Source organism: Podarcis vaucheri, assembly GCF_965113315.1.
Source record: "Podarcis vaucheri genome assembly, chromosome: 10".
Lineage (NCBI taxonomy): Eukaryota > Metazoa > Chordata > Lepidosauria > Squamata > Lacertidae > Podarcis > Podarcis vaucheri.
Genome location: NC_138748.1, coordinates 25,387,874 through 25,415,139, shown reverse-complemented (window position 1 = coordinate 25,415,139; position 27,266 = coordinate 25,387,874). Strand labels below are relative to the sequence as shown.

Below are 27,266 nucleotides of genomic sequence, written 5' to 3'. Positions count from 1 at the left end.
GAACTCTTAAGTGCCAAGGTAGCTTTGTACAATATCCACTTAAAGTTCTGCCAGTTTTGCAGAGTAATCCATAAAGTGGAAAGAAATGGAACTTGCTGTAAAAGAAGCATGGCATCAACTATTTTGGGGATTTTTATTTTTTTATTTTAGAAAGCCTCTGCTGCGGTTATGACAGTCAGGCTTCCTGGGCCACTGTGCATTTTCAGTGGCTATTGTTACTAAGGGTTGCAATCTGTGCTAGTTCTACTCAAGAGTAGACCCACTTGAAATTAATAGCCATGGCAAACTTTGATCCATTAATTTCAATAAGTCAGCTCTCAGTAAAACTTAGGAAGCAATAATTATTTGGCTGTTCTATGATCAAACCACCTGAGTCCATTTGAAAACAATTGAACTTTTTAGATGAAGAAAACATCGACTCAGGAGGAAAACCACACAAGATTTCTTTTTAAGTGACTTACTAGTTAGTGTTGCCAGAGGCATCTCAGAAGATGCATTCCCTCCTCCTGTGTAAAAGAGTAAGGGGAATGCCTCTAGCATGGTGCCAGCTAGCAGTAAATTTTGGACACTAAACCTGGCACCAGCCAGTTTAATTGAGTGGAAACTCCTACCGCAGAGCCTTAGCAAAATTCATTGCAGTAGGGTTTGTTGACCCTGTCCTCAAAGGGAGAAAGAGAAAGCAAAGGGAATATGCTTATTTAATTTATAATATTTATATACCAGCTGTCATCACACATTGTCTTGCAATGGGCCATAACAATTTAAAGCGCAATACAAAATAAGAACAAAATAGAATGTGCAATAAAGTACAACCCAAGATGGTCAGCTTGTATACAAACAGATATCACAAAGGCACCATGAGTCTTAATTGGTATCTCATAAAAAACCAACCAACCAACCATTGGTACCACTGTCGCTGGACTTCTCATTCCTCAAGGAAATGGAGAACATCTAACATGTCAACAATTTCATACTGTTCGAAGGTGCAAATGTGGAGAACGGACATTACAACTGATTGAAGAACACTTCCCCATGGGAAATAACTGTTTGGCATTTCAGATCCAAAATTGTCACTACTTAAAGACTGTACTTACATTGGTCACCACAGCAAGAAGAGCTATTCCTTGCATGATGGGCTGCCATGCTCCTATGTCCTGAGCTTTCTGAGGAACTATGCGCCTGAACTGTGTGGTAATCTTCCAGGCGTCTATACGTATTTCCAGTAAATTGTTCATAAGTGCCAGAAGGGGAGCCAGTGGGAACGAGGCCACAAACAAAGTGACAAATCCAAACTGTATAACTGCCAATGAGAAATGTGACAAACACTGGTGAAATATTAATTAGCATTGTGTGCGCTTTCAAAAGTCAGGCATGCCAAACCCAGTGGCTAAACAGAGCTACTCTAGATCACTTGAAAGAGCTGGGTTCTTGGATCAGAAAAGTATGGGAAAGTTACCCAAAGTCTATGGGTGATATTCAGCTAAGATTTACTCAGACTAGATCCATTGAAACTAATGGACCCATCTTAGTCACCTTCATTAATTCACTCTGAGTAAATTACTTTGAGTAATACTTAGTTCATTTCATTCATTATCTGCACTCTGTAGCCAGCAAGAAACCAACGCCATTGTAAAAAGGAATTTATAATGCCAATCAGGACACAGGGCGTGTAGAAATCACACACACACACACACTTGCAAGAGAGCAACATTAAATAGTACAAATAAAAAAATTCTTTCCAGTAGCACCTTAAAGACCAACTAAGTTAGTTCTTGGTATGAGCTTTCGTGTGCATGCACACTTCTTCAGATACATGCACACGAAAAGCTCATACCAAGAAGTAACTTAGTTGGTCTTTAAGGTGCTACTGGAAGGAATTTTTTTTATTTTGACTATGGCAGACCAACACGGCTACCTATCTGTAATTAAATAGTACAGTTAGAGAACAATCATGTGGTTGTTCACTCCATAGTAAAGCCCCACTGTATTCAGAGGTATTTACTCTCAGGTAAGTGCAACTCTAATGTCTTGTGTACAACCACAGTTAAAAACTCTGTGTTCAGATTTTTTTTTAAAGAAAGGAATAGTCCAGCCAGCCAATCTAGCAGAATCCACCCATTCTGCTTTTATTAATAGAAGGTTAATTATTAAAGAGAATTTTAGCAGCCAGCTTACCCATTTCAAGGTACTCATAAAACAATCCAAGTTTGCCAATGGGTTGCAGGTGGTAGTCCTGTTCCCAGCGAGGGACAACTTTCTCAGACCGTGAAGCTGAACAAAATCTTCCAATCAGGTTCTTAAGCCACCTATGAGTGGAGATCACCAGCTAGATTTATTCTTTATGGTAGAAATCATGCAATTTTTTTGTCCAATATGGAATAGCTAAGTCTGCCTCTTTGCTTTGATAACAATGGGCTCAGTTTTGCCTTTTCTGGCAGATACAGCCAAGGCCAAGCTACATGTTACACTGGGAGAGCCATCCATTAGTTCATCTGTATAGGCTCTGATGGATTTGGCCTGTTTGGATCCTCATTTTTCTACCTTAAAAAAATAATGGAGACAGAACAATAGAGAATAGGGATTCCATTCATGACCTCTTCATGGTTAAAAGCATATGTTGCTGTGTTTTCCATTGATGGAGACTAATGTTTCCGGACCTTGCTTTAATCCTCTGCCACTTGTTTCTTAAAATTTCCAGCATGCCATAGTGTCATAGTTTGAACCAGCCCTACATTTCAGAAAGTAAAATAAGGCACAACTATCACACTGTTCATTAATATTTCCCAAATCTGTAGGATTGGATGAGGCTGTTTCTCACCTCCTATGGAGTCCTCATGAATTTCTGATCATTAAAACAGTTTTTTTTAAAAAAAAAATCAGTTGCAGCTTTTGGTGTTTTAGGGGCTGCCTTCTGCTGTGAGCTCAAAGCAACCAAGAGGTTTAAATTCAGGTTCACTAAAAACAACCACCCTGTATTCAAATTCAGGTTTGGTTTTGACTCCTAGCTATCAACACTATTTACTTACGGAAGAAGCACTTCTTGTATATTATTCCAGATTGCTTTGCCTCCCATTATTATTGTCAGTTGTGTTGTAAGTTCAAGGAGACATCCACCTGGATCACACTAGGATTGGAAGAAGAAGGGGGAGGGTGGACATGAATTTTTCCAGCTCATTAGCTGCAGGGAACGAACTTTCAATTAATGAAAACATATTAAAATATATTCTGTTACTTCAAAAAGACTAGCATAATGTTTTGTTTGGCATCATTCTATTCAGATAACTCTCCAGAAAAATGCACAAACCATCTAACATTGGTGATTATTACTAAAAAAAGTAACACCTTCATTTTTAATAAATTTGCTTCATTTATACCAGACTTTTTCTTCGAAAAGCAAAGAATAGCTTACATATGGCTCCTGTAGTCTTCAGCTCACAGAGTTTAGAAGTTAAACTTGTCTGCAGCAGAACTACATTTACCTTTAACCATAATCTGTGCCCTCCAAAATAATTGATTACCAGTGTGGGGATAAAGGTAAAGGTAAAGGTACCCCTGCCCGAACGGGCCAGTCTTGACAGACTCTGGGGTTTGTGCGCCCATCTCACATCTATTGGCCGGGGGCCAGCGCTGTCCGGAGACACTTCCGGGTCACGTGGCCAGCGTGACAAAGCTGCATCTGGCGAGCCAGCGCAGCACACGGAACGCCGTTTACCTTCCCGCTGGTAAGCGGTACCTATTTATCTACTTGCACCCGGGGGTGCTTTCGAACTGCTAGGTTGGCAGGCGCTGGGACCGAACGACGGGAGCGCACCCCGCCGCGGGGATTCGAACTGCAGACCTTTCGATCGGCAAGCCCTAGGCGCTGAGGCTTTAACCCACAGCGCCACCCGCGTCCCTTAGTGTGGGGATAGCATATAGTTAATCTTGCAGTCAAGGACACTCGCTCAGAAGTCTACTTCCAGAACTCGCCCTGCTTTTAGGCAGTGAAGCAAGAAGTTGGAGGGTTCTGAGTGCCTTGCAGTTGCCTGCCTTGGGTCTAAAAGTTAGCTTGCTGTCCCCAGATATGGTGCAGGTTTGCGTCCTATTGTCAGTGTTGAAAGAAGAATCACAGAGTGAAAGGCACCATATTGCCTTTGTCCTGGGCAGCAAGATGTCTTGGGCTGGCCCTATCTGCTTCTGTCAGTGCCCTGACCTGAATCAGGGCACTTACATTTCTCACACTTTAGTTATGTGGGGTAGTGGTGGGGAGAGTGGAGGAGCTGAAGCAGCCCCAAAGATTCTTTTTACAGGTGTGGAATAGTAACAGCGCCATGTTGTCTATAGTGGTATTGCCATTTGCAGTGTTCACAGCCACTAAGGGAAGTTAGCAAATCACCTTCTATTTCAAGCAACGTTGACCATTTTGTGAGGCCTCTCCATCATCATATTATCATCACCATCATGTTATTATTTCTACCCTGCTCATCTGGCTGGGTTTCCCCAGCCACTCTGGGTGGCTTTCAACAGAACATTAAAAACAGAATAAAACTTCAAACATTAAAAACTTCCCTAAACCATTGTAGCTAAGTTTTTTTTTTGGGGGGGAGGGGGATCAGTGGTGGCTGCAAGAAGCTACGGCACTTGAGGTTTGGTGGAATATGAGCTTGGAGGACTTCGGATTTAGCTCAAAATGGCGGTAGCTGTGAAGCTGAGTTCTTCAGTTTACCATTGCGAGATCGCAATCCCACCAAACCTTAACACCATCACTGCTTCCCATGTATCTCTTGAAACTGATGAAGTGGCCAAGATTCAGGGCCAAACTAGATGTTACACGCATACATGTATAATATTACCACGATGGGCTTTTCAAAAGTCAAATTAAGCTTTTGAAGGGGAAACTGGGAAAAGTGCAGCAGAAGCAGCAGTGTTCATCTTCTGTCTGTTTTCCTACTTTGAAGTTCATGAAAAGCAGTTAGTCAGGAAAGGGTTAAGCATCTGCTTTTCCTTCTGCACAAAAATTCTTTAAAAATGATATTTGGCTAATGTTACTTCCATCTATGTGTAACATCTGGTTTGACCCTAAGACTTCTAGCTGAAAAAAAATTAAAAATGAAGAGAGGACAACCCACTGCAGGTAGTTAATTCATACCTCTTCATTTCTGTATTTCCCCAGCCAATAAACAGGGTCGCCAGGGTAACCTACAAATTTACCCTTAAAGAATGCAATGTAGAAACAAGAAGAATAATAGTTGACAAATTGGAACAAGAACATCTTCATGGTGAGGCTGTTTTCATAATCGGTCTGCGTCCTTGGCAGTTCTGTAGTTTAAGGGGTGAAGGAGAGAGAAATGGTTAACTCGAGAAGAGCTTTCGAGATATGTATGTCGTAGACTTGAATACAATTTACATCTTTATAATTTAGATTATTTGGAGTTCTCTAATATACTGTAGCCAGTATGTTAATTTCATGACAACGTGTTATAAAAAGGGGGGGAAATATGTGCTCTTCCACACAAGAACAAGCAGCGATTCTCAATGCAAAAAGCCTCCAGCAGATTCAATACATAATGAACATAACATTTTGATGTGATGCAAATGAAAGAATATTAAAATGAAGCTACTTTAGATGCGCCAAAATAGGACAGCTCCTTTAATGTAAATGACCTGGATGGGAAGGAAACCAGCAGTGTTTGCTCTGTTTTCGCTATTTACTAAGGCATGAAGGGTTTCAAACAGTGATTCTTTCCCTTTTTATTTACAAGAAAATGACTACGCTATCTATAAACAATACCGAATGTAATTGAATGCATTATGCAGTGCTGATCCATTTTCATAAGGCTGGAATTATTACAGTAATCTTCCGTGCTTTGTCAGTTTCATAAATATACAGCTGTAAACAATTGATCTTTCATGCTGGCTATAGAAGGATTCCTTAGGCAAGGAGCTGAATGTCATTTCTTTGTTAACTGAGAAAGCCTGAACTTTAAAATCTTTAGAAGTCATTGCAAGCAATGGTGGGGAAAGTTCTCAAATACATGGCAGAGGCATCCTGTTTTGCTGAGTTACCCCTTACGAACACAACGTTTTTCTCCATTTACTCTGAAAGGCTTTGTAGCTGGGGCAAGAGATCATCTTACCAAAGTCAGTAATCATGATTGCTACTTTCTCATAGATCATGTTCAGAATCATAATGATGATGAAGCTTATGATGGAAGCAGAAACTGAAGTTGCTGCTTGCGGAGTCAAGTACTTCTGGATGGCTTCAGTGCCATTGATATGCCTTGGGAGCGTTGCGGAAAACACCAGGAAAACAGACAGCCTGTAAACAATTATGCCAATAACCGAGGCGATAATGAGCAGGATCTGAAATCAAATAACATAACTGCTATGAAATAAGTACGGTATGATATATTTTATATGTCACATATATACACATATATATAGTGCGAGCGCACACACACACATTTAATTGATGAATTTATTATATAAACACAGTAACATATATAATTACAGAAAAAGTAAATTAAACTATAAATACAAATATATTAGATTTATACATTATTCAAAAGTGTGTTTAAATGTATCAGTAAGTGTCTATGCAATTGTTAACACCGACTTTCCTTTATGCCACTGATTGACTGTATATAGCAATCAATATACTATTATTCTGATGCATATACCTACAATGCATTTCATTCCTCTCATAATAAAACTTCCTGAACATAATTAAACTCCCAAATCGTAACTCATTTTTCAAGACATTAAATTTTCCCCAACAGTAAATATGGGTTCGCTGAATCTTAGGGCTGCCATATGATCAGATTTTCCTGGACAGTACTGGGATTTCCAAGCTGGAATTGATGTCTGGGGGGAATTTCTGGTGGGAAATTGTCCTGGATCTTACGCAAGTCAACTGAAAAATTGTATTTTGGGGGCTTATCTCAGAAAAAAGCTTGGGTCTTCCTAAAAAAAAGCTCAACAACTTGTTGTCCTGGATTTTACTTCTTGAAAGCTGGCAACCTATGGATTTTCTACTTCATTTCTGGTACAGAAAACATTTCCTACAACAGCATCCACAATATCTATTTGTGCGGGAGAAAACACATAGGTGAGCACTGGGAACTGGAAATGGAGGGTGAAAGGAGAAGTGGAGAAAGGGAGATAGACAGAAACACAAGAATAGCATGCAGTGCAGCACTCTGTAATAAATTTCACCCCTCCAGCCTTGAATATAATTTTAGCTTCCTCCTTTTGCCAGTTGCCTCTGCTCATTGCAATGTCCTTCCTTCTCATAGCCCTGTGGTATGTTCCTTAAGAGGAAGATTACAGTAGCACTTCCATGGCAGTATCTACAGCCGTGCTAATGACAATCCTACCACTGGCATTGGCTAGTGCACATTGGAACTATTTTTGAAACTCTTCCACGATGCCACACATTTCCCCCCATGGCTGCATAGACTTCTTTTAGTTTCTCCTTTGAATTAAGCTGGAATTGGGGTGGGGGTGGGGAGTAAAGGACACCCAGCTTTGCTCTCTTAATCAGATGAAACGGGTAGGAAAAGACAAATTACAGTGGTACCTCTGGTTATGTACTTAATTCGTTCTGGAGGTCCGTTCTTAACCTGAAACTGTTCTTAACCTGAAGCACCACATTAGCTAATGGGGTCTCATGCTGCTGTTGCGCCGCAGCCACACGATTTCTGTTCTCACCCTGAAGCAAAGTTCTTAACCCAAGGTAATATTTCTGGGTTAGCGGAGTCTGTAACCTGAAGCGTATGTAACTTGAAGCGTATGTAACCCGAGGTACCACTGTAATCTGTAACACACTATTGAACCAGATGCCTGGAACAACACGTCCGAAAAAAGTGGCAGGAAAGGTAACGAGGTTTGGACTGACAAAAAACCATTATGTTTTCTCCCAAGTGCCAGGCCAGCCGTTATCTATCTCAGCTCCCTAGAACATAAGTCCTATTATAGAAGCTGCTGGCATCATGTTCTGCTGTGCACATACGTATCATTTGTAGATGTTTTAAAACGTACCTTTGAAATATAACCTGTGAAGGAAATGAGCCAAAGTATCCAAGAACTCAAGCTGATGCACAAGAGGTAAGAAGGGGGTTCAGAAGAGATGGGGGATCAAGATGGGAGTAAGGAGACAGAAATCCAGAAATGGAGCCATCAGGAGAGAAGTCCAGCTAGGCAAAAACACCTGAAATTCAATGCAGGATAGCATAAAAAGAGGGAAAATGGGACAAGGTAAGGGATCAAGCCTGGCATAAGGAAGAAAGATGCTTTCTTGGAGGTGAGGGAGAACAAAGTGAGGAATCCTTGCCATTCTGAGATCCAGTTTAAAGGCACAGTTGCTCGCATGGCTCAATTCTCGCAGTGCCTTGCACTGTCTCCTTTGAAAGGAGAGCTGTTTTTCAAAGTGTTCTTAAGACAAAAATAACCCATGAAAAGCTTTAAAATGTCAGGCTGGAACTTTCTCCAGTATTAGCTTTCCATGTGCAGAAATGTATTAATGTAGCAAGTTGCGTTTTGTTCTCTTTTTAAGAAAAGTCCTGTGCAATTCTGAAGCAGTACAGCCATGAGAAATGAGTCCACCACAGGAACAGCTGTCCTTCAGGAAGGGGCCATAACCATTTAAGCTTTACAGAATCTATCATGCTGACGAAGCTAAATAAATGACAAGCAGCAGTTGTGGAAACTTTACCCAGAATAAAACAGCACTCGTGCAGAAGGTCATCCTCACGCACTTTCCACAAGCTGTGTAGGGGATATGCTCTTCTTGCTGTGAAGAAAGGGGATTGAGAAAGAATTCCCTTTGTTAAAATGCACATTTCTTTTCCACGTAGCCCAGTGTTTCAGGAAAACAGTTCGTTTGTGTTTTTTATGTTTCCAGATTAAAATACTTAGCTTCACATATTGCCCTCAACCTGTCTGAGCATTGTTGAATCTAGTTTTGAGAGGTTCAGTGGGTTATCACGCTAAAATCACATACCCCCCCAAAACATGGGCTTCCCTCAAAAAACTATGCAACTAGTTCCATGCATCTAAAGTAGCTTTGGGTTTCTCAGAACAACAGCTCTCCTAATGTAATTTAGGAAAAGGCTTTTGGAATTGTAAGGAATTTCAAAAGCAGTGCACGATATCCCCCAACACTGGCCCTGCTGTTAGACAGAGAGAGGTTGTTACCTCAGGCGACAGGTTTTGGGTGTCATGGAAGGGCAGCAAATGGTTAACTTATCTAATTTATGATCACCCTATCTTCTCTCTGAAAGTGAAAATAAACTAATCAGCACTGGGTACTTGGCACTATGACATTTGTGTCAGTGTGTGAGTGATGGCAGTGGTGGGAACATTTGCTGTTTTGCCTCAGGCGGCAAAAATGTCTTGGGCTAGCCCTAGATATACGTTGGAGATATGGTCTTCAAAGGAGAAAAGGTTCCGAAGCCCTTGGCCATGCCTAAAGTAATTCTGTGGATCATTTCCAAATGTATGAAAAACATACTGTCTAAAATATATTGACTTCTTTGAATTGCTGTCATGTGACACTGCCCTCTCAGAGTCTGGTTCTACCTCTCCGGCACTTGAATGATCACAAATATTTTCTGCTTTATCCATGGACAATGATTTGTTCCAAGGCAGACATGCCTCTTCTCCTTCCCTGGCACCAGTTTAAAAGTTGCTCTGCCACCTTTTTGATTTTAAGTAAAAGTAAAAAAGCAAAATGTGCTTTTAAGTTTCTGTCAAAGGAAAAGCTTACAATTTGAAGGGATTATAGAAAATTCCCTTTGCTGAAAGCAAAGAGACAGCACTGAGATTTGCTTGAAAATAATGCAGTTTCAAACATCTCACTACTAACATTAGCTATTGTTTAACACAAGATGCAAACAGTTGAGACCCATTCAGGTCAATAATCAGCTGACTTAAAAGTAAAAGTAAATTATACTCGCTGTGCAATAACAAATAGGTATCTGATCACCATAGCATAACCTGAAAGCAGTTTTCCCCTAGGTGAGAGTGGTAGGTGATATGCTTTTTGATGCTATTACAGAAACATTAAAGAATTGGCAACAAAGAACAAAACAGTGAGAAAAACAATTTCATTGCTTTTCAGCACCAAAAATGGAGAATAAAAGATTTTTCTTCAAAGGGCTGAAGCTAGATTTCAATACTGGAGGATAATAATGTTACAATAAAAATATTGTAGGAAAAATGCCACATATTCATAAATGCTAATCTGGAATTCTCCATGTTTGGGAAGATGATATTAGGTGCAAATTAGCTGGCATGCCTTCATGAGTATCAATATTCTTGCTATATTGGACTACAGAATGAAAGAGATAAAGTGCAGGTGAGATATTTATTTAGGTCAATTTAGCAAATTAAATTTAATGCATAGGTGTATAAACATCAATACCAGCTGTGTGTCACAAAAACTCTTAATATCTAAACTATATTCGGTCTTCATAAAATTGAAATTAAAATTGTTTCTTGCCATTCTTCAGCCACATATATATTGTTAAGCTTGACATTTTAGCCACCTTCCAATTTGTTGCTGACCATTCTTTCAGAGTAAGGACAAAGACATCACACTATTTCTTGGTAATGAAACTATTTGCGACAACAAATTCCAGACTCTTTCAGACAACTCAAAGTACTGCATCTGTTGTTTTTGTTTAACCAGTAAAGCCCTGAGTATCTCAGGGAGCTTCTTTCTCCCATACAACTTGCATAGTGTTTCACGTTCCGCCAATAAGTTCTGCTCTAGAGTTTGTCCTTGAGAAGATAAGGATTCAAGGCATCAGGAATTCTGTCCCCTGGAAAGTTCCAACAGTAGTCTCTGCTCAGAACCAGGCAGTGGGAGGTTGTTCCACTAGAGCTAATGGGGCACAGCCCTACCAAGGATAATGGTAAGTGATTACAAAAAATATATAAAATGAAATCAAAACCGCATACTGTTTCACACACATTTAATCCTTCCATTTGAATTCGAGAGAGGCTCTGCAGACATTTCTGTCAATCTACCATTCTCTAGCCAATCAGATCTCTGAACCACTCAGCCAGTCCTTATCCAAAGTATAGCTCAAAGCAAAGAGGTCCCTCTCACGTATCTCTGAGCTGAAAAGCCATGTGAAAGTTGAATATTGCTGGTGAAAGCATTGTTATCCAAAATTAGTTTGAGGTTTCTTACTTTTAAATATATATATATATATATATATAGAGAGAGAGAGAGAGAGAGAGAGAGCTAGCTTTAAATTGCTTTATACTGTAAACATTGGATTTATTTTCATGTGCATGTTTGGTTTTTTTGGAAACCACCTGTGAACACTAAAAACAACAACAAAAAAACACTGGTGCATCAATATTACAATAAATAAATAAACTTCTGTTCACATGGCACCCATTGCAGTCGTAGAGTGATTTTCTTTTTCATCATATAGCTTTAGATTTGTGTTGTAGTATATTATGCAAGCACCTGCCTCATACCCAACATCATATTAAATAGTTCCCCTGCTTTAGAAAATATAAATCAACTCATTTCAGATGGAGGTTATGGGAAGGCATTGTAAACTATCCCCCTTTACTCCATAATCCTCCACGTAAATTACAATCTGCTATGAAATATATCCTTTGAGTCCTAGTTATGGCTGATGACATGAGCCTTATTTATTGACGGCGAGACTTGCCCTCAGAACAGCCTCCTTTCCAGGATGAAATAAAGTTCTAATATGAGAACTTTACTAGGTCATTAGAATAAGTTTGGGTCTTTCCCTCCAGAGCCAAACAATGAATTTAAAATGTGCAGTACTCAGGCAGTGACAAACTTATTATATAATTGAAAACGTAATTGAAATATAACAGAATGAGGGCCAGAGCTCAATCGTGGAGCATATCCTTTAAATGTGTGAGGCTCTTGGGATGAATTCCCAGGCTAGGAAAACTCCTGCCTGAAACCCAGGAGAGCAGCTGCCAGTCTGTGTGAACAGATGGGTTAGCGGTCTGCTTTAAAGTTCGTCCACCCTTCCACACTAGAATGCATGGGTCCGAATGGTTTTCTGCTTGATCCATGCTTTCTTAGGCATGGGACTGAACAGCTTTTCATTTGCCCCAGGGGTGTAGCTTAGGTTGCCAGAGCCCGGGGCCATGCGGAGGGGTGGGAGGGAAGGAAGGAAACGGACAGAACACACTTGTGCATTCAACTGCCTAATAGTGTCCACATCACCCAGGAGATCGCAGCCACTGAGATAAGAAAAGAAGAGCCATTCCATTGCCTGGAGCAGGCACAGGCAAACTCCGGCCCTCCAGATGTTTGGGACTACAATTCCCACCATCCCCAGCTAACATAGGGTTACCAGATGTCCCTGGTTCCCGGGGGCATTCCCAGGATTTGCAAATGTGTCCCGGGACAAATTCCGTCCCTGGAATGTCCCCAGATTTGCAAATCTGTCCCTGGGAAATGTGGCAGCAGCAGCCTCAGCAGCCCGGAGCCAGCCTGTTAGCGCAGTTGGCTCTGGTTGGCTTCAGGAGCTGCTCACTGCCGTGGCACCCATCATTTTTCCTGCACCACGGCAGCAAGCAGTGAGCAGCTCCTGAAGCCAGCCAGAGCCAACTGCACTAACAGGCTGGCCCCTCCTGGATAATGGCCGCCCACCCATGACTCCAGAGCCTCCTCTGATCTGTCAAAACAAAGGGGGAAGGGGGAAGGAGATCAGGGAAGGCTCGGAAGTCACGGGCATTTATGTTTCACAGAGTGCAAAAGAAGGGCTTTGCACCTTTGTACAATATGCATGTGTGCTTGGGCCTAGCGTCTTTTGCCTCACCATCCCCACAACTGACTCCCTGTTGCTACTCAGCTTTAAAAAAAAAGTGTCCCTGGATTCATTGAAAAAATCTGGTACCCATAAGCTAACAGGACCAGTGGTCAGGGATGATGGGAATAGTAGTCCCAAACATCTGGAGGGTCAGAGTTTGCCTATGCCTGGTCTGGAGAGGTCACTTCCTGGTTCACATGGAGAAGCCATTTCCAATAGAGCCCAGCAAAAGAAATGTGCAGCTGTATTAAGGCAGCATTGGGTATTGAAATGTTGTGCTCCTAACAATTTTGTACCTAGGGCAACTGCCCCGTGCCCACCTCCACTATGCCACTGGTATGCCCCACCACTTTCCCTGGGGAATCCCCCTCTTCACTGCTGAATTGGAGCAGACGTCAATCCTTGGGAAACCCAACTAATGTTTGCTCTGAGTCTGTGGTAAAGAGTGGCTTTCCCTGGGGAAGCAGTCAGACAAGAAGAAGTGTGGACGACCCCACAAGTATATGGAACCTCCCTATGCTCCTATGTAAAGCTTCTTTACTGCCGCTCTATTCTCTGTTAGCAAAATCTCTTGGTTAACCAAAGATTATTTTGTTCTCTTAATTTTGAGTAATTCTTGTAGGATTTCAATTGGCAACACATTTGCCAATTTTCGTTACGAAAAGCTGATGGCCTCTGAAGTGGTGAGAATCGATGTAACTGTTAGCAAAGACAAAGATCATCACACCAATTCACTTCACCTAAATGTCTGATCTGACTTTTAAAACAACCCTGTCAGAATTTCTAGGTTTTTAAAAAAATATCTTTATATTTTGAGCATCTTTAAGCATTAATACTGCTGAAAACCAAGACTGGATAACAGGAAGTGGAATAAGACTATAAAAAGCCACTGTATCTCAAAACTAGTGTCTGCTCTCTCCTACTATTGCCAACAGTGATGTGGACTTCAAATTCATCCTTCCAACATTTCTCTGATGAAAATGGGGACATCCTATTCCATACCCTCCAACATTTCTCCAGTGGAAATAGGCATGTCCTAAGGAAAAGTGGGACCTTCCAGGATCAAGTCAGAAACCAGTATAGCTTCTGTAAATCCAGGACTGTCCCTGGAAAATAGCGACACTTGGCGGGTCTGTCAACTCAGTTCTAACTAGGTTATACTCAGAGAAGAACCACTGAAATTAACCAGCCTATGTTAGTCATGTTTGTTCATTTATGCCAAGAATTACTAACAGTGAATACAACCCCAGGTTTCCTGAAGACGCTTTTCCAAGCCTTTCCACCCAAAATTCCTGAGGTTGGAGTTTTATCTATGTAATATTTTATTTTATATATTATTTGCTTAAGGTATTAATACCAAGGGACGCAGGTGGCGCTGTGGGTAAAAGCCTCAGCGCCTAGGGCTTGCCGATCGAAAGGTCGGCGGTTCGAATCCCTGCGGCGGGGTGCGCTCCCGTCGTTCGGTCCCAGCGCCTGCCAACCTAGCAGTTCGAAAGCACCTCCGGGTGCAAGTAGATAAATAGGGACCGCTTACCAGTGGGAAGGTAAACGGCGTTTCCGTGTGCGGCTCTGGCTCGCCAGAGCAGCGATGTCACGCTGGCCACGTGACCCGGAAGTGTCTTCGGACAGCGCTGGCCCACGGCCTCTTGAGTGAGATGGGCGCACAACCCTAGAGTCTGGCAAGACTGGCCCGTACGGGCAGGGGTACCTTTACCTTTACCTTTTATTAATACCAAGGCAGGGTACAACATAAAAAATGCAAGTTAAAACTACCAGTAATCAACAACAACATTCTTTAAAAATACCAGAAAACAAGGGCATAGTAATGCCAAGTTGTGATTCTTTGTCCGTATTACATTATATTCAGCTTAGCTGATATACATTTCTGCAAATCGATCTGGCTCCTGACAAAAATACTGGACTTGATAGAGTCCAAAGAACTTTCCTTATAATATTTCCAAGCACATTAAAAAACAACAACCCATCCTGACCTGTGTTATTTTGTTCACTACGACGCGATGGCATCTCGCTTCATATTCGGGACGTACTTGTTCTTCTTGCTCCAAGAACTCAACAGTGTCCCATTCGTATTCTAGCTCAGCCTGCCGTCTTTTCCAAAACTCCAGAAACAAAGTAACTGATGAAAGAAGGATTAAGCAAGGATAATTTTAGCTGTTGAGGATTATGAATCCAAGGTTTATTAGTTTTCTTTACCAATCTGTGAAGAAATGGAGTCAAATCTTGCCAGTTGATGGAATGGCAACCAGGTGTTTATAACGAAAACAGTGGAAACTATTTTTTTGTTGTTTTTACTTAAATTGTCTTCTTTTTGTTTTTTTATAAGATATTTATTAAGATTTTTTCATACATTACAATAAAAATAGAAAAAGAAAAATGCAAAATAAAAACAGTTAAAAACACATTAATTTTCCATTTCTTATTTTCCTTAAGCTTATTTCCCCAGACCTCCTCATACCCCCTTTTTTGTATTCCACTTAAATTTATTAGTTCAGCAAATCCTTACCATTAAGCTTTTACCCATTTATAGACCTTTGTTTCATATTCTCTTAAAGCATTACAGCTAGAAACCACTTAATTTCTATCCAACATCATTCTAACATTCATTAATTTAAAATTGTCTTCTTTTTGTGATGCATCATTATTTCTATACATGCAGAAAGAACTCACAGCAGCCAGTGTGGCCAATGGTCAGAAATTATGTAAGCTGTACAGTCATATCTCATGTAACGTTTGCTTCATGTTACGTTTTTTCAGGTTGCGCCCCACAGCGACCTGGAAGTACCGGAAAGGGTTACTTCTGGGTTTCACCACATGCGCACAAGCGCCAAATCGCGCCGCGCACCTGCGCAGATACGGTGCTTCAGGTTGCGGGCTTTTCAGGTTGCAAACGGGCCTCCAGAACAGATCCCGTTCACAACCAGAGGTACCACTGTACTTCAATAACATCTGGAAGGCCACAGGTTCCCCACTCCTGACCTAAAACATACTCAAGTCTCCTTTAGAGATACACATTGCAGGAGAAGGTTACCACTGTTTTTCAGGGTCCCTTCTCTGCTGTTACTGTTCTTTTCATTGAGAAAAGGTAAAGGTAAAGGGACCCCTGATCATTAGGTCCAGTCGCGGACAACTCTGGGGTTGTGGTGCTCATCACGCGTTATTGGTCGAGGGAGCCGGTGTACAGCTTCCGGGTCATGTGGCCAGCATGACTAAGCTGCTTCTGGTGAACCAGAGCAGCACATGGAAACGCCATTTACCTTCCCGCCAGAGTGGTACCTATTTATCTACTTGCACTTTGACGTGCTTTTGAACTGCTAGGTTGGCAGGAGCTGGGACAGAGCAACGGGAGCTCACCCCATCTTGGGGATTTGAACCACCGACCTTCTAATCGGCAAGTCCTAGACTCTGTGTTTAACCCACAGCACTACCCGTGTCCCCTGGTAAATTTCAAGCTGCTGGCTTTGGTTTATAAAGCCCTATACAGTTTGGGACCAGGATATCCTCAAGATTGTCTCACACATTATATACCCAAATGATCAAAGTACTGTGCAGATGAGGGCCTTTGCCAGAAGCCAGGAGGTCCTTTCTGCACAATGTAGGAATCAGGCCTACATTGATTACAATGGAGAAAAGAGGAATGCTTCACTAATGTTGCAAAAACTGTACCTTTTGAGCACATAAGGAAGCTGAAGGACTTAAGGAGAGCTGAGCTCCTCTGGACTGGACCAAAGGCCCAGCCAGTCTAGCCCTACATCCTCACAGTGGCCAATTGGATGCCTATAGAAAGCCCCAAAGCAGGCAGGACATGACTGCAACAGCAGCATGTGTCACATACAACAAACAATGCAACTCAATAACAATGCTGGATGATGTGCTTTCTTCTAGCTACACGTTGCCTCAATACACTTTTTTTGTAATCCACAGCTCTTGTTAGAAACTTGAGGATCTCTGTTTTATTTATGAAAGCTGTGGGTAACGTGTGCTCTCTCTCTCTCTCTCTCTCTCTCTCTCTCTCTCTCTCCTGATGCAATGCTAACTCAACCATGGTGTTTTTTATTGAAGATTTCTTAGTTTACAAAAATACGTGCATTGTCTCTTTTTCTAAGTTGTGTTTTCTACAGATCAGTTTCAGTTGTGGTGAGACATTAGTGTTGCATGCAGTGTTGCATGGGAAGAAAACAGGTGGAAGGAGATGGTAATGCTCCTCTTCTTCTACTTAGTGTATGTGTGGGGTTTTATCTCAGCCATGGTTAAGACAAGAACAAGGGCCTGGGACTTACCCCCACCTGTATTTGGTATACATTGCCCCTGCTCACCTTAACCATGATTGGTGCCTACCCTAAGTAGAGTTTTCAGTTAATGAGGATTTGAATCTTGCAGAAGCTATGCTATTATGTCACCACTGTGGGAGGTGTGCATGTCAATATAATGCACTAAAATAATGTGTTGCATCATTGGAAATCCCTGTATTAAATTATAATAGCACCAGAAAGCCATTTTGCATGGTGAAGCAGTTGGCTGTTGGGTGACATGACCCATGGGTACTTCAGTAAGTTGTTCTTCCATTACTGTAATTATTATTGTTAATAAATATTTAAGAATTGTGCATTACTGGCAAGTCTTTTATGTTCAATTTAAATATTGTAGAAAATAGGTAGTTTTGGTCCATTTTAATGTTAAGTGTCGGATGACTAAGTTGCAACATACTTAACATTGAAAGCCTGTTGTTGTCAATTTGTAATATTTGCCTAAAATGTTACAACGGCACCTTTCTGTATATTCACCTTTACAGAGTGCTAATGGTGGCCTAAATGTTACGTGACATACTGTGCAATTAGATTTCAATACAGCACTAATTTTAATCACCAGCAAGCAAGCATGGTGATTAAACAGGGTGGATTAATGCTAGTTATTGTGACCTTGTAAATAGCATATATTCAGTGAAACAAGATGCTTTCTGGGTAAAAAACAACAACCCAAAACTTTACCATGACCATTTAATACGTTTGTTGGTAACAACTGTTGTGTGTATAGAGTCGTAGAATAGAATAGAATAGTTGTAAGGGACCACGAGGGTCATCTAGTCCAACCCCCTACACTGCGGGACTCTTTTACCCAACATGGGGCACAAACACATGACCCTGAGATTAAGAGTCTCCTGCTCTACCGACTGAGCTATCCAGGTGTGCAGGTATTAGTATATGAACTAATAAAATGAGGAAAGAAGCAAACGTTTTCTCACCCACACAAGTGCCTCTTTCCTGATGTAATAGTTTATCACATGCAGGGTTCTTTTTAAAGGGGGAGCACACACAAAAATGAAACCCTTACCTGCAGTCTGAAATGGGACCCTCCAGAAGTCTACCCACAGCAACAAAGCCATACAGTGGTACTTCGGGTTACAGACGCTTCAGTTTACAGACACTTCAGGTTACAGACTCCGCTAACCCAGAAATAGTACCTCGGGCTAAGAACTTTGCTTCAGGGTGAAAACAGAAATCGTGGGAGGCCCCATTAGCTAAAGTGGTACCTCAGGTTAAGAACAGTTTCAGGTTAAGAACGGCCCTCTGGAACAAATTAACCTGAGGTACCACTGTATTTTGGCTTTGGTTTGGATTTAACCCCCCCGGCCCCCCCAACCTCCTGCCTCAAATAATGTATTTGAAATTAGCTTACCCCATACTCCCATAAATACTGCAAACACAAGTGTTCCGAAGCTATCGAAGATACACAGCTTCTGGAAAGCATTCGGAAAAATAGGGGTTAGCATACAATTTTGCATTGTTTTTTGGCACAGCTAAAGAACATAGGCTGTTACACAACACCTAATTTCATAAGAGGGGCTACCTATGCATGGAAACAGATTTCCACATGGCAGACCATCTCTTCTGCCATGGAAATGGAAGCCCCACATAGACATTTGGCATCCTTGCAGTATGCATACAATGCCACAAGAAAAGCATCCCTTATCATTTATGGGGAAGGGCTGAACTCAGACACCTCCTTGCTGCTTTCTTGCCCCACAGCTAATCAGCTGAAGACATTGACCATCTGCTTGCTAGAGGGGAGGAAGCGTTTGCCAACTGGAAGCAATGGCCATGGCACACAGCTTGCTACTGTTTGAGAAGTTGCCTTGATAACAGCCTGCATTTTATAGTTAAATAAAGTTTCCTTTTTTTAGTGTTCTGCCAAGTTTTAGAAAACAGAACTGTAATGCCAATCTAGTCCCACATTATGGAAAACGGCAAAATATGTGATACGTAAGGTTTTTTGTTTTGTTTTGTTTTTAGAGGCAAATCATTTTATAACGCCTACTTATCCTGAAAAGAGAGGCAGAATATGTTTCAGTGTTGGGAATATTAAACGCATACATAAAAACCTGAGCAAACTGAAAACAAATGAAATGTCAAAAAATTATATATTCCCAATGTGATGGCAGCAACCATCAGATGATAATATGGTTGTGTAAAACTAATATCACAGATTAGCAGCTCCAGCTGCTGCATTCTTATCATCATATAAACAAAAGATCTACCAGTGGAAGGCAAACTATAATGTGATAAGCTTATCACATGAAAAGCATGCTAAGTCTAGGTCTATTAAAACACACACACACACACACACACACACACTTAAAATGATTTCATATCTTTGCTCTGTTTATTCAATTTATTTCATTCTCATCTCTATCAGATCCCTTATATTACTCTTCTAAAGTGAGGTTTGGGTCACTCTATTTATGAAGGAGAAGAAAACAGTTTGTGGCCAGGTCTGCCTTGCCATAAGAAGCACCAGACTATCACTCTTGCTCCTTCAAACACAGATGCGCAGGACAAACCACATGTAGACAGGAGCAATTCAAGTTAATGGACTATCCATTTTCCTAAGGATACTTCATAAAGCCAAAACTCATTTACCTGAGCAAACAGATGGGATACTGAAAGACAGTATAGGAACTTGCCTTCAAGTTTCACATCCCAGTCAAATAAAAATAGACACATTTATCTAATGAGCTTTTTCCTGAGGTTGTCTTTTAACTTAACCTTCGCACAAGTTCAATGATTGTAATCAGTAAGTTGCATTCTCCCCTTTTCATTAGTGGTCTCGTATTATTATGTAGTATCCATCCTCTTTTCTTTTCTTTTTTTCTTTTGCATGTATTTCTAACTGCGCTTCAAAATAAAATTTCATGCCCCAGAAAACAATGCCTTTCCATAATCGGCTAGAGTAAATGTTGTTGTTACCTTGGATGATTCACAGGTGATTGTGAGGTTCCAGTATGTACATTCTTGATCACATTGGGGGCACATGATGATTTTACCTCCTATGTTCGGGTCACAGACTTCCTGGCTAAAATTGAAAGGATCCATCTGAGAGGTTGAGTAATTCAATGAACAAATTGCTTAATTCACTGCTTTCATAGTTCTCCCTGCATGCTATACTCCCTTAAGTTTCCACTTTGCAGTTACTTCTATAAGGCCAAAGTAGACTTTACATACAATAGTGCTTTTTACCATAGTGACCCATTTGTACAGAAAAAAACAAGTTATGGAGAAGTGATAACTTCTCCATAACTCCATTCTCTAGGAAAATGATTGAGTGGAGGAACTGCTTAATCTTCTCCCATCTTCTGTTTCTCTTTCCAAAATGCCACCCCTCTAAGTGACTTCTTGCAACTGAGTTCCAAACACATCTTCTGTATGTAAACTGCAGTAACTTATCTTTCATTGTTCTTCGGCTACAATCTTAAAACCCTTTGTGTAGCATAGCCCTGTTGATTTATTTTCCCCCATCACTATTTTGTGTTTTATTTTATTATCGTTAGCACCACAATTTTTAAAATTCATAAATCAAACTAATATTTATACGGGTTTGTGAGTTTCAACAGCAGATTTTCTTCAACTGATTTCAGCTGAGAGTTGTATAAAAAGAACTGCTGAGATTTCCCTCTAAGCCTATGGTATGTCCAGAAGAGAGGATCGTTAAAGATTTGCAAAATATATTACTCTAGAGAACTATGAAACAAAGGAATAAGAGCAGAGGCAAAAAAATAAGTTTGAGAAATTGGTCATAGATGATAGGAGATTTGTGGGGCAATATACTACCACACACTGAAGATTAGCTGGCCTTAGCATACTTTAACCTTTTCACACTGAATGCATACCCTTCAACACTTCAGAGAAGACAGATGTCCCATTCCATAATGATAATTTTACTATTTATACCCCACACAACTTACTGGATTGTCCCAGCCACACTGGGCAGCTTTCAACATATATAAAAACAAAATAAAACATTAAACTTTTTTTTTAAACTTCCCTATACAGGATTGCCTTCAGACAGCTCAGGGGTTCAGATAACGCCATACCCTCCAACATTTAACCAGTGAAAATAGGGACATCCTAAATGAAAATGGGACATTCTGGGATCAAATCAGAAACCAACATGGCTTCTCTAAATCAGGGATGTCCCTGGAAAACAGGGACACTTGGAAAGTCTGTGAATGTGGTTACTCAGTAGCAAAAGGGGTGGCAACTTTTTCTAATCTTTCAAAATATGTTTGAACACTTAAACAATAACTTGACCATTCGTATGTTATTATAAAACAACAAACAGTGCAGTCCTATACGTGCATGCTCATAATTTAGGCTGCGGCCTCAAGCCCACTGACTCAAAAATAGTCCTCATTGAATTCTGAGTTGATAAGTTTGAGATTTCACTGAAAATCTACTGAGTTCTGCTGAACTCTGGAACAACAAATTATTATTTGGGAATGGTCCACTTAATGACATTTGGATCTTTATGCTGGATCATATGTATGTGGGTCATATCCAACATGAACGACATGAACTGGTGCAGGTTACCTCCAAGTGCAGTTGTCCTTCATGAAATAGCCATACAAAAAGCACCCGAGTCCAACAACTGCTGCCAGGAGTAACATCTGAGTATAGAATCCTAGCCAGGCAAAATAGATTCCAATTTTCTCCCCATAATATTTCCTGCAGATAAAAACACATATTTAGAAACTATGGACAAATATATAATTCCTCTCAATCCAATAATTTGGGGAAGCGAGAAACTCCTTACATTTAATGTTGACACACATGGATCATTGTGTACTGCCATCAGTTTTGTGCTTCCAGATTTCTTAAAGCAGGCTTCCTCAACCTTGGCCCTCCAGATGTTTTGAGACTACAATTCCCAGCATCCCTCACCACTGGTCCTGCTAGCTAGGGATCATGGGAGTTGTAGGCCAAAAACATCTGGAGGGCAAGGCTGAGGAAGCCTGCCTTAAAGGAATTGAACCTTGAGGCCTCATTTTATGTGTTTATGAATGATCTCCAAGAGCATTCAGAAGCAGCAATTCCATCTTCTTCTTTTTTGTCCTAGCAAGTTTAACAAGACACTTCCTGGCACAGAGGTACAGAAATAGAAAATACTTTTTGTCTTGTCACACAGATGTTAAGAAACCTTGGGAGCCTTGTCCCAAAGGAACTCTATCAGAGCACCACAATAACAATTTCACTTGTGTTAAAATTTGTATTATATCCACAGTTGGATTCTCTACTAATGTGAAACCTCCTTATTTTGTAATTTTGCTGACGTGCAAGCCTGGTAATTTTTGGTTTAGGGCTGTTTTTATAGCTTTTGCTTAACATTTTTGGGGGTTTTTTAACATATTTATTTCATTTTTTAGAAACCTGGTTTCAAAGATTTCCATTTATGCTACAGTGTTAGGGGTAAGGTCAATTATAAATATCAAGAAACAAATAATTCAGTTGCATGAAAACTGCAATCCAATGCAGTCTTAGACAATGACTCAGGAGTAAGCCCCACTGAATGAGAAGGGGTATACGGTGGATAGACATGCATAGAATTGTGCTGCAAATTACATGGCTTTGAGATAACTTCCAAGTGGGACCTTGGTTTTCTTATTCATTACACAAATATATTTAGGCATCTTGAACATTCTCACAAATATGTAACCAGTAGATGATTATACAAAATCAAACTGTCTCCAAGGAACACCAAGAGAAACAAATTAAGGTGACTTGACTAAGCTACCTGCACTCTGCATGTTTTCTCTAAAAATAATGATTATACATGGAGCAGGGAGGGATCACATTAGAAGAAGACTTTCAGCCTCTCTCATGCTTGTCCATACCTACCTGACAAGATCTAAGGGCTGTAACTTGAAAATATTTCGAGGATGAGCCCATTCTCTGTACAGCAGATACCGTTCATTTGGACAGTTGGGATCCTCTGACTGGTAGTTGAATCTTGACTGTGAAACAGAGTATTGAGTGGATAATTAAAAAATTCCCACCTCCTTGAAGGCACAGTTCATGTCATGCCTTTTTAATGTCAGCTGTTGTTCAGACTCCTGCTCAAAAAAGGAATGGCTTCTCTTGTAGCATTTGCAGTGACTACCAGGAAATGCCTGAGGGTCAAATTACACCATTTTTCATTTAGAGGAAACTACAATCTGATGTTTTATCATCATCATTATTTTTTGTTATGCTGCTGCTGTAACGTGCCGCAGCAGTCATAAATGATTTCCTGGTAGCTGCTGCAATTGACACAGAAGCTTCCCACACTATGCAGAAAAAAAACCACAGAGACGGTTAATGCTGCCCGTTTTGACATGTGAATGTCTGAGGCTATTTCTAGCTTCCTTCGAATGATAAGAGATATTAAGTAGAATAATCTTCTTCAACCTTCAAGCCCTCCAGGAGCTGTTGGACTCTTGAGCTCCCATCAGTCCCACTCAGCATGGCAAACTTTCAGGGATGATGGCATACCCTCCAAGTGGCCTGATTTTCCATGGACAGCCCAGGAATTCCGAAAGCCATCCTGGCTTCTGATTTGATGCTGGAATGTCCCTATTTCCCCCTCCAGTGCTGTTGCTGCTGAGCTCAGGGAGGAGATTGAGCCTGCGCTCAAGCAGTGGTGGCAAGGGAGCATCTCGTTGCCTCTCCATAGTCTTTCCCTGGCTGCTACTGCCAGCCTCCTCTCTTGAGGAGAAGGTGCTGTTGTACCTACGGGACCGCCTCTCCTGATATGCCCCGCGGAGGACCTTAAGGTCCACAAACAACAACACTTTGGAGGTTCCAAGCAGCAAGGTGGTTAGATTGGCCTCAACGAGGGCCAGGGCCTTTTCTGTACTGGCCCGGATTTGGTGGAACGCTCTGTCACAAGAGACTAGGGCCCTGTGGGACTTGACATCTTTCTGCAGGGCCTGCAAGGCAGAGTTGTTCCGCCTGGCCTTTGGTTTGGACTCAGTCTGACCCTTATGTTTCCCTCCCCTTATGGTTTTGATTTATGGACTACTATTAAAATGAGGCTGCATTTTAAATTATATTTTAACCCGTATTTTAACAAACTGGGGGGCTTTTTTGTCCCTCCCCCCATTATGTTTTACTGTAATTTTATTGGTGTTAGCCACCCTGAGCCTGACTCTGGCCAGGGAGGGTGGGGTATAAATATATATATATATGATGATGGTGATTACACTAGTTGCATTTTATTTTTTATATTATATTTATTTATTTTCAAAAAGTGCAAACGTAACCAAAAAAAGAAGGAAAGCGAAGAACAAAACATGTGAATCACAAAACGCCGCAGTCTAGAAGGGCAAAAGCACAAAGACGGATGATAAAGCGTTACCTCACAAAAAGATTCTGTTTACAAATAATAAAGATAAATAAAATTAAGTTTTCTTCACCTTTGAGTGAGCCATCATTACTGAAAATAAAGGTTTCATAATACCAGTTTTATTTCAGCTCAAAGAATAGTTGACAGCCTTGGGAAAGGTGATTGCACTAGTCAAGGGAGAAAGCTCTGCTGTGAGTCTAAGGGGCAAAAGCTACCCGCCACAAGCATGGGTCAAATTGGCATCTCTGAGTTAAAAGAAAGGAGGGAAAATGCACACGGCTAAAGAATAAAACCAACTCAGAGCTCAGAAATTCTATTTCAAAACCAACATGGAAGATATTAAAAAAAATGCTGAAAATAAAGCTTGGGTTTTCATCTTTTGTTGCAACTTGAAAATCCGAGTACTTTTAAAAGGTTCATAATCTTCCTTCATATGACGCTAAACATAATTAGTTTTGTTATTTGGTCCATGGGCCAATATATTCCCCAATACTAGATGGTATTTTGCACAGACCGCTCTAAATATACATAATTCTTGTAAAGACACCGAGGGCAAAAGCCAGGTAGTGACTTTGTTAAAACTGTGTATAAAATATATACTGTATTTTTCTATGTATAAGATTGCATTTTCCCCAAATTTTTAAAGTTTAAAATTGGGGGTCGTCTTATACACGGAATGTTACAATTAAATATTCTTAATTTTGGGCTCAAAAATAGGGGTCGTCTTATACATGGGGCCATCTTATACATGGAAAAATATGGTATATATCACTTAGTGTTTGTCCATTTTGCAGTATTCCAGAAAATGTACTGTTTGTCCACTGAAGTAGCTGCAAAAGAGACAGGCCACAATTTGGCATACAGGGTGCTTCCAGATTGCTATGGTTTTGGGGTGTGATTTTGGGTGTCAATCGCATACTAACATATTCAGGTAGAGCAATTATAATTGCTTTGGTGATGTTGTGCAACAAATTCACTCCCCATCCCCAAATCAGGCTTTTTGTGATAAGTGAAATGCACTGGAAACTGTATGATAATAATTCTTTGATGAAACACCAATATTACCTTCCCACAAACAAATCAGAATGAATGCTCAATACGTAGTTAATGTTTTTTTAGCTTCCCTGCAGTTTTTGCGCAAGCAAATCAGGGTGAATGTTCAACAAACAGCTAAAAGGCCAGCTAGCATTTTCTTATTGGCTTCTATAGAACCTTTTGTATCATTGTTTCTAGGATTATTTCTAGGATCGCAGGGTTGTTTCTTTGGTTTTTCAGAAAGGTACTTTTTAAAAATATTGGACTTACATCATGGAGTGGAAAAGCTGCTTTGTAGATCCCAGAGTCCAGCAGCTTATTGATTCCAAACTTTCTCACGTTGTCTCTTATAGCATATTCCCCACGGCAAAGAATAAAGTGAACCTGAAAAACCCCCAAAGTTCTTTATTAATGAAGAATTGGACCAGAATAAGCTCAGGGGACATCTATCATGTGGTAGGAGTGTCTAAAATTATGCATTGTCTTGATCATTGGCCTCCAACTGGTCCAGATCAAAGACCCACCACCGACTCCCACCCGGCAAAAGGGGACCGACTTTTACAAATTCACTTCTGATGTATACTTAATAGTGCTAATCAGGCACATTATTAATCCTAAAATGGCAGTTCGTGGAGCAATATACATAGTGTTCCTTAAGTATTACTACTAAATGAAAACCACTGAAGTGGGCGGGTAGCCTGAACAGATATTCTGAAATGGGAGGTAGGTTTACGCTGTGAATCAGGGAGAAAGGAAATGGAAGCAGGATCAGTTGAGGCATTTGGAACTTGGCAAATGGATAGAGAGAGGCTTCTCTGCCCAGCAAGGAACTTTCCCCCTGGCTCAGGCCTATTTCAGGTTGCAGTTAGTGAACTAAGGGTGATGTGGCATCCCTGCTCCTTCTAACTCTCACATTCTGCAGCCAGACTCCTGTTGTCACTTGCAGAACTGAGCTACCCACCACAAGTGTCCCGATTTTCCAGGGACAATCCTGGAATTACGAAAGCCATCCTGGATTCTGGTTTTATCTTGGAATATCCCTATTTTCCCCAACAGTTCTACCGCTGCTGAGCTTGGGGAGGAAGATGAGATGGCGCTTGTCCCACAAGACGGTGGTTGTGGCTGCAAGGGAGCGCCCTCCAGATGTTTTGGGACTACAACTCCCATCATCCCTAGTTAACAGGACCAGTGGTCAGGAATGATGGTAGCTGTAGTCCCAAAACATCTGGAGGGCCGAGTTTGCCCTTCTCCAAGCTACAACCCATCCCCAGAGATTGATTGTACGGTGCAAAACATTGTTCGTGCATTGTTTGGCTGGTCTGATGCTCAAAACAGCTAGAAAAAAATAAGTCTAGATATCTACACCAACAGAAAGTAAATTCATCCTTATGTAAATGTTGGGAACTTACTATCCGGCTCCTGGTTGCTGGATTGAAGAAAGTTTCCTTGTCCTGTATGTAAAAGTCTGACAAACGGTCGATTTCAAATGGCGCAGTGAAAAACTCCTGCTCTGGTTTGATGATATTTTCATCCACACTGAAGAATCTGCTAATCCACTTAAATGGTGAGTCACGGGTTTTCAGGTCATTGGGTTGCAGGGGCAATTTGATGTGCATAATTTCAGCGAAGCTGCACAGCAGTTCCCAAGGTGCGTGCACTTTTACAAATATAAGCTTTTCATCCACAACCTGCAGTGAATGGATATTCATAGACAAAATTTCATCACTGTTTTAAGCCATTACCAGCAAAGGGACATTTTTG

General features: G+C 40.9%; 1 protein-coding gene across 2 annotated transcripts in view; it reads right to left on the bottom strand.

The window, feature by feature from the left end:
• ANO6 (anoctamin 6) overlaps positions 1–27,266 on the bottom strand; it is a 69,909-nt gene that overhangs the window by 7,698 nt on the left and 34,945 nt on the right. For both annotated transcript variants that reach the window (XM_082239564.1, XM_082239565.1), the window contains exons 5-17: positions 26,915–27,193; positions 25,776–25,889; positions 22,985–23,100; positions 21,680–21,814; positions 20,060–20,165; positions 18,492–18,552; positions 14,789–14,934; positions 8,693–8,770; positions 6,117–6,342; positions 5,129–5,298; positions 3,027–3,124; positions 2,176–2,306; positions 1,095–1,300 (exon numbers count right to left, since the gene is read on the bottom strand). In XM_082239564.1, coding sequence (XP_082095690.1) covers positions 1,095–1,300; positions 2,176–2,306; positions 3,027–3,124; positions 5,129–5,298; positions 6,117–6,342; positions 8,693–8,770; positions 14,789–14,934; positions 18,492–18,552; positions 20,060–20,165; positions 21,680–21,814; positions 22,985–23,100; positions 25,776–25,889; positions 26,915–27,193 — 1,866 coding nt within the window. The remainder of the gene's footprint in view (positions 1–1,094; positions 1,301–2,175; positions 2,307–3,026; positions 3,125–5,128; positions 5,299–6,116; positions 6,343–8,692; positions 8,771–14,788; positions 14,935–18,491; positions 18,553–20,059; positions 20,166–21,679; positions 21,815–22,984; positions 23,101–25,775; positions 25,890–26,914; positions 27,194–27,266) is intronic.